At 37.3% G+C, this 8,020-nt stretch overlaps 1 protein-coding gene across 2 annotated transcripts; it reads left to right on the top strand.

Moving 5' to 3' along the window:
- Window positions 1–257: 257 nt before the first annotated feature.
- Window positions 258–1,389, top strand: LOC147891552 (uncharacterized). 2 transcript variants are annotated; one of them, XM_087389013.1, is made up of 4 exons: window positions 258–484; window positions 592–644; window positions 757–820; window positions 997–1,389. In XM_087389013.1, the coding sequence occupies exons 1-4, from the start codon at window positions 424–426 to the stop codon at window positions 1,179–1,181; spliced, it is 363 nt and encodes a 120-aa protein (XP_087245139.1). In that variant the 5' UTR covers window positions 258–423; the 3' UTR covers window positions 1,182–1,389. The 2 variants fall into 2 exon arrangements, with proteins under 2 accessions (XP_087245139.1, XP_087245140.1); XM_087389014.1 differs by having other exon boundaries at window positions 303–484; window positions 760–820.
- Window positions 1,390–8,020: the final 6,631 nt, after the last annotated feature.

The raw sequence follows: 8,020 nt of genomic DNA, 5'->3' as shown, positions 1-8,020 counted from the left end.
CCCCACACTTCTTAAGGACACATGACATTGAAAAGCACACATTGAATGATGAGCATACCAGGTCTAAGATGGTCCTTCACCACAACCCCAACAATCAACTCCATTGTCCTTTCTTGTTCAGGCACGCGCTTCGCATGTAGCATCACCGGTGGGGAGAATTGATGAGTCTTGCGTACACGACAGTCGAATAGTTTGTAAACGCAACTACCTCAATTTGTACACGTTAGACTTGTTTGCACCGACTGTTTAGATGGCGCTAGTTTCCATTTGCTGCCCAAAATGAGGACTTTAAAGGCAGAATGTCGTTGGGTTTCACATTAAAACGATTGAGGTTCGAGACAACATCTCCAATATAAGGTGAAGCTGCCTCATTACACGCTTCAAGCAGAAGTTCCTCCGTTACGTCTTCATCGCGGTTGCAACATGGCAGCAGCTGGCCTGCCTCGAGCTCTCGGTCTGTTAATGCTCCTCCTGTTCTCCTCAGGTAGGTTGTTTTCTCTATACATAGCTTGCATGCATCTGCTTGTCATCTGTGTCTCCTGTGGTGCAGCATAAAGTATAGTTCAAATGCTGTTCTTTCCTTGTGAACAGCTCCTCTACACCTGAAAGCTTACGGGAGCTCAACAGGCGAGACTAGCGTCGAGGTCCTCAACCTTTCGGCTTTCTGATGCACAGAATACGTATTTATGCTGCTCCATATCTTCTCGTCATAGCCTTATCTCAGACTTGCTTATCACAAGCTCGAATGTGTTTTGGCAGAGTCGCCTTGCATTTCTGAACAAGGACGCCACAATTAATCGTCGATTACTTCAGAGTCTAGGTAATCCTGAGAACAGCTCATAAGCATGGCCTTTTTTTTAGTAAGGGACCAGAAGTTTTACCACCACCTTGTGAGCAACAAGAATCAATGGTCCTATTCAATATATTTTTATCCCTTTTATATGGTCTCGACTTTGGGAAGAACAGTGTGATTGACATTGGCTATGCCTTCTCCAGATGTTTGCCGATTGAAGTGCGGGACACTCGCATGCCCTAAAGACGTGAATGTGACATGTACTACATTTCCCAAGGCAGTTGACACGATCCCGTGTACTTGCTGTGGTGCTTCAGACCCTTGTATAATTGGCGCTTCGGGATGTGTTCTCAATACTCCCAATGGCACTACTTCTTGTGGGTTCTAGGCTCTCGCTGTTTAAAGCCCCTCTTTCAAACGAGGTTGAATAACATGCTTAGGTGTCAAGCTAAAAGCATATTGTAATGAATTGTAGTGTGACCTTAATAAAATTTAGAGGTCCACAAAAAGTTCTATATTGGTGTACTCTTAGTTCCCCACAAACAACACCCCCCCCATGCCTCCGCCGCCGGGTTCCCCTCTCAACCTGCAAATATATGGACTTGAAACACTTTTGTATTTTTGGAAAAAAACATTTTTATGCACACAAAAGGTTCACCACTTAAATATTCTAGTGTCAAATGGTTAAACTTTAGATAGCAAGACAAAGTATTGAATCGATTCATGAACAAAGTAGTTATCATCCTTTTCTATTAATTTATAAAAGAGTCTCACCAAGCTCTTGAGTAAAAAATGGATCGTAAGATCAACTTACATCATTTTGGTATGAAAAGCCACTAAGAAGGGATACATTAATCCCATACATCAATTTAAAATCAGGGGAAGCATAGAGCTTATTTTAGAAATGAGGAACGGAGTAGAACTCTACAATTGTATGCAACTTCTCCCCCTTTAATTCAGTCACTCAAAATTTTACTTTATTGATACAATTTTATACTATCCCCAGCCTCACCTATAGTACTATATTTGATACCAAACTTATAACAGTAACCAACAATTATCGTTGAGTAACCGTTAGTCAAGCTTACTCAAGTCATCGAGATGTTGGACTAACTCCAACTATTATTTTATCAATTGTTACAATCCCTTTACTATAGCTTACCCTTGAAGACCTTGTAATATGTGTCAATGTTTGCTTGGGTGTAACCATTTTTGGTGAGGTTAAGGAAATTCTTGTATATAGGTATTTTGCCTTGACCCAGAACTTATGCATCGCTCAATGAAAATCGACAAACTTGGTCTTCAAGTTGAAGTACACATTCCAGACTTAAACATGAGACCAAAGAATCATGGAACAAAGATTTGGAATAAGGCTAATAAAGCATTACAAGTGCTATGTTGCATGTGAAGCATGCATCCTGAAAAGTATAGGATATAACAATTTATTCAAAAACATCCAAATTTTGTTCCACACATACATGGAACCAAGTAATCATTCAGAAGTACACTATGTGAGCTTCTCCTCAACCATGAGTAGGCATATGCAAACTCCCCACTCGCACGTAGATACTTTCTTTCAAAAACACCTATCTTTTTTACTATTTTTAAAAACTGTATAGCTTATGAATACTAAACATATGATTTTTTTACAACGAGTTTATGAATACTAAAAACTATATAGTTTGTGGCTACTAAAAACATATTCTTTTTTCACTAAATTTTAAAGACTGTACAATTGATGCCTACTAAAAACATCCTATTTTTCATTTTTTCTTCAAATTTCTTACCAAAAAAATTCTTTCTTTATGGAAACAATCCTTTCAAATCTCAAATGATAAATTGTAAACTAAGAGCTTTGCATTTCTCCATTTGCATCCTAGTGTTGGTAGATATCAACTAGCCTAAGCAAGCCCACCACAACACTGGACACTTTTTAAAGGATAAAAAAACTTACAAATTTTATTGGAAGATTTGTTTATCCTTTTTGCTTATCCTTCTTTGTTTTTTTGAGACTCCAAATAGGGTTGGAATCTTGGGAATGCAAACAGTATGAGGTGCGTGCATAGTGTATATAAGAACCTATACCGCATGGTAGATTAATCATACAGTGCAGTAGGTATCGTATCGCATGGTATGCAGCAATATCATGTGGTATTGTCACGTAGTTATCACCACACGGTGTGTCGTTGCACCATAACCTACTGCAGCCAGTGCTGGTAACAAATAGTGACTAGACTTGTTTAAATCACTCTAGGGAGTCTAAAAAAACATTAAAACATTTTATTGCCGATTTAAAATGCTTGTTTTAAATCCCTCTTGAATCCTTGTCCAAAGGGTAAATACACAGTGGATTTGCTAGATCAAAGGGTTTCTTATGAGAGAAACAATCTAAAATAAACTTGTTATTAATAAAAATTAAATCATCCATAAATTGTGCTGAGAGATAGAAGGCCTTAAGTTTCTCCATATTTTAAGTCTTGACAGTTTAAGACTATACTGCACTTCGAACCAGGCAAGATAGAGGTTGCACCAATGTGGAGAACATGAGTACCCTATAGGAATAACTTTTGTTTGAATATAAACATGACCACTAAGTTTAATGCTAAGATAAAAATGTCTATATTAATAAAATCTTTAAAGTTGACCATACACTCCTTGTTTTTCTTTGTAAGCCCAAACTATTTCTTGGTTTCCTTGAAGCCAAGATAGCCTACTTTGCTTAGGATATTCACAAAATTCTGGAGAGAATCAATGAGGCTATAACTACCTTGGTGAGGTATGGCTTCATAGCATGAGATGATATCAAAAGGTATACACTAAGAATATCATTTGAGGTAGATTTATCAAGAAATCATATTGGTTAGATAATCCAATATGCATTAGTTCAACTGCAGGTTAAGGTCTAGAAATCTTTATGAATCTTTTCAGTGTATTCCAAAATTCCAGAGACAAAGGTGATAATCAATTTAGCAATAACGTTGGTAATATTAGTAAACATATAGTTATGGGCATTAGTGAGCCATCTAAATGCCTTTTTATGTGCTTTATATGTACCCATGAGATAGGGGAAAGTAACCTTAGATGGTTGCTCAATCCCATAGGATAAGGAATATATTCCAACATTTTTAGCAACATCATTTTTTGTGACCAGAGATAGTGAGAATTCAAGAGAGCCAAGTCTTTGCTAGAGCCTAGGATGCTAGTCTCATTAGCTTTTTGCAAAGGAAGGTAGGGGTTTACAAGAATGTGTCGAGCCCCAAAATATAAAGATGGTGCGTAATATAATCTACTTCATCCATAATATTTTTATCAAGAAACCTTGGTTTTTGATCAAACCTATGATTCGGGAAAAGTTTTCCAAGACAAGATGTGCAGATCAATGGGTCCGTAGAAAGGACGTGTGTACCAAAATTGCCAAAATCTTGCGTAAAGGCTCTAAATCTTTTAGGACTGGTACAAATGCAAGTTAGGGAATCTATATAGAAAAATCACAAAATGTGTCCAATGGTCTATAGAAAGTGGTAGCCAAGTTTTTAGGGAATTTCTACCCAAACCCATGTTTTAAAGGTAGACCATGACTTTTTAATACCAAAAATTTCAAAACTTCCATATCTGGTGAAATAAAATCAAAAAGCTTACTAACAAAAAGGAGATGAATAAATATTTTAGATTTTGTTTTCTATCAATTGAGCAAAGATAAACATTAGCTTTCTTATTGATGAATCTTACTTGCTCATCATCAATACTGAATTCAAGTGCTTTTGAGGTCTTTCCAAAGTCCTACAAACTATGAAAGGAACAAGGTTTCTTGGTGGAGCTTTTGATGGTCGATGGTGTAATCGCAAGTCATTTGAGATCCTTATTTTTTTATGAGATGAGGATTCCTTCAATAGTGTTGGCTGCTGGGGTGTTGAAAAGACGAGACAAGAGCAGGGAATTTGGAGTAAAAATAGCCAGGTTACGAGCCGCCTCTAGCATAAAATCATGAAACTAGAAATACACTAAAAGTGCAATTCTAATTTCTGAGGGGAAAGAGGATACCCAACCAATAAAGGCATAAACTAGTGCTGGCTCAGATGTAAAAGAAAAGAAGCTAGACAAGTTCTGAAACACAAACCATAAGAGATGATCTAGCCAAATAATGGAACTAGAACATGATGAATTAGGATAGGATCTTTTGCACTAGCATTTGAGGAAAGGTCTATAGGTATTCCAACAAAATTTCAAGAACTTTTACGTTCTCAAGTCAATGGAGAGTAGATGTTTGGATTGAGTGGCAAGCATTTTGCAATGATCGACCACATTAGCCAAGAAACTACAAAAGAGAGCCAAGGAGGAGATCGAGAAAGGAGCTCTATGGTTCAAGATCACTTCAAAGTCTCAAAGTTTATGCTCTCGTCTTATGGAATCCACTTCAAGTTGATGATGAGGGAGGAGGGGAATAACTGTAGAGAAGGAAGGAGAAATAACCTTTTGAGGAGGAGGAGAGGTCGAAGAGGACAAGGAGTTTAAGGAAGAAAGAGCCTCTTTCTCACTATGGTTCCGGAGGTCAAAGTCCAACAGAGGGTTGACAATTTCAAGAATGTTCTTAATCTCTAGCAGAATAGTTGGAATACCATTGAGAAGAAAGAGCTTGTTGACAATCAAAGGTAAGGTAGAAATTCAAAAGTTAAGATCCAAAGTATGTTGAGCCTCAATCAAAGGAAGGGAGGAAAGTAGTTTGTTGAAAGCTTCAAGAAAATCCAATGGGCCTTTTTTGGAAAGAACTCGAGGGTGAAAGCCTCGCGAAGGTGTATGTACTAATGGCAAAAATGTTCTCCTATATATTAGTATTGTTTCAAAAGAACTCAAGTTAATGCATGCACACATTATCATGCACATGTGCGAGACAAACTTAAGATACGTTCAGGAAAATCTTTTCAAATCATTACGAGTTATGGCTTTGTCTTTTGTTTTTTAGCGTGCGTAGGTTCAGGATTCTCAGTCAACCACCTCATTCTCACTGTGACCTCCAGCCACCTGATTCTCACTATGACCTGCACGTCAGCCATTTGGTTAAGCTGTTGAAGGTTTCTTTTCTTCCAGACGAAGAAGAAGCGCATCTGGGCTAGAGAGCACAAGTCGGGCTGGAGGGATTATAAATGAAAAGGTGATTATTTGACTCTCTCTCTCTCTCTCTCTCTCTCTCTCTCTCTCTCTGTGCATGTGTGTGTGTATCTCTTTCTTGTCCTTTTTTGAATTTTACCTCCTTTCATATAGCTTTTCATATGGCTGAGCTGTAATGTTGTTTGTAAACAAAAGCAAACATGTCTCCGAAGAAAAACATGAAGTCACCAGGAAAAAGATCAGCAAACCAAAGGAGCCTTAGAGCCTCTCTCCAACAAAGAGAACTATAACAAACAAAAAAGGGAAGGGCAAGGCACTTCAAACCCTTCCAATTCCAATTGGGGTGAAGCCTGGGTGGAAAATTTTTCCTCAAAGCTACGCCAAAAGCCTACTAGGACATGGATAAGTGGATGAAAGACACCTGGGCACCCTAGACAAGGAAAGTCAATGAGGCTATCGCATTGGAAACCTCAAATTACTAGAGCTGGCCTTGGCTTATTTGCACTCAAAGACATTGAAATTGCAAAAACCATTATATGATATAGAGGACCAAAGTACAAATATTCTGATTGGAGGACTTTATGCTCGTTAAATCATCGAGCACTAAAATATTCTATTCTTGAGGACCCACGAGTTGCTGGTGAAAAGAATCAAGTGTACATTGTTGGTGATGTACACGATGGTAATGTGGGAGGCTACATAAATAGTTGTAGAGACGGCATGGAAATTTATGCTATGTGTACTCACCCACCCTAGAACCATGTTATTCTTATGAGTTAACAATAATGAGGCTATATATGGAAACATTACCTCACAAACAACTCATGATATCACTGCAGGGGAGGAACTATTTGCAAACTATGAGTTTTAATTTTAATTTTTTTGTTGTCACTCATTTTGATAAGAGGGATCATTCCTACAATTCTTTCCTGTTGTAAAGATTACAAAAGATGTAACATCAATTAGGCATGAATTGTGAGATTTGAATTGTTTCTAACACCAATTTTTGTGAGTTACTCCATCCACCTTTAAGTTTTTTGTGTTATGTAAACTCATCATACTAATAACATAATGTTGAACAAAGTAACACTTATCCACTACCGCTTAGTGTGTGAAGTTTGACCATGTGCAATTTTATTTGGCCTTGTGGTGTAGTTTCAGCTCACATGCAAACGTAAATCCACTACTTTTCGCATTAAATCCATAAGATGTGCACAATTTCTAAATATATTGTAAAAAGTTATTGATTGATTTACTAATTTAGTTTATATTTTGTATCTTCTATATGAAACAAAGCTATATTGGAAAATTTGGGAATTCTAAAGTGGGACTTGGGAGATTCCCAAAATTTCCAATATGGTGATTTGTGCCTTGATCAAGCTTTTCATCTTTCCTATCTCTTAGTTGTTGTCTATTTCTCTTGCAAGCCATGACGAGCCGCATCTTATCATTGATGGCATGGCGATGATCAGTGAGTTACCAAATAGGTCCATCAGAATAGAGACCAGCTAGCTTGTGAGGCAAGCAAAGAATAGAAGACAACTTATCCAATAAAGAAGATAATGCCAAACCAAAAGAACAAGACTATGTCAAGCTGACTCTACGTGTGTAGTTTGTAGGGCAACATGAGGAGGATGTACTTTAATATTCAAAGATTTGTAGTACAGGAGGTGAAAATTTTCAAAAGTTTGAGGGGATAGAAAAAATTTTCAGCGGTCATGGTTTCCCCCCTCCGATGATGCTAAATTGGAGATACAGATTTCTTTCAAGCAAGTGCAATATGGTCCAAATTGCTTCAAAATACAAGTAGGCCAAAGGGCACGCTATCAGGTTTCATGCTTTATATTATGGAATGCAATGACCTTTGACATGCTTATAAGCGGCCATATAGCAAGGAATTGCATGAAAAAAGAATCAATACAAAATTGTAAATAGTGTTGGATTTATTAAAAGATCTTTGCACATTTTTAAATTCTTTTATAATTCAAGGATAAGACTAGATACCAATATCGCCAACTATCAATGTTTTAAGACTACCATGCAATAGTCCCACTGGTTTGGCTTTCATTTTGTCAATTAGTTTTGTTTTTTCACAAATCAAGAAAAAGTTATGGAGCGTGC

Source organism: Dipteris shenzhenensis, chromosome 17 (genome assembly GCF_047967505.1).
Source record: "Dipteris shenzhenensis isolate YYH24624 ecotype China chromosome 17, Dip_SZ_1.0, whole genome shotgun sequence".
In the NCBI taxonomy this organism is placed as follows: Eukaryota; Viridiplantae; Streptophyta; class Polypodiopsida; order Gleicheniales; family Dipteridaceae; genus Dipteris; species Dipteris shenzhenensis.
This window is presented reverse-complemented; position numbering and strand designations above follow the sequence as displayed.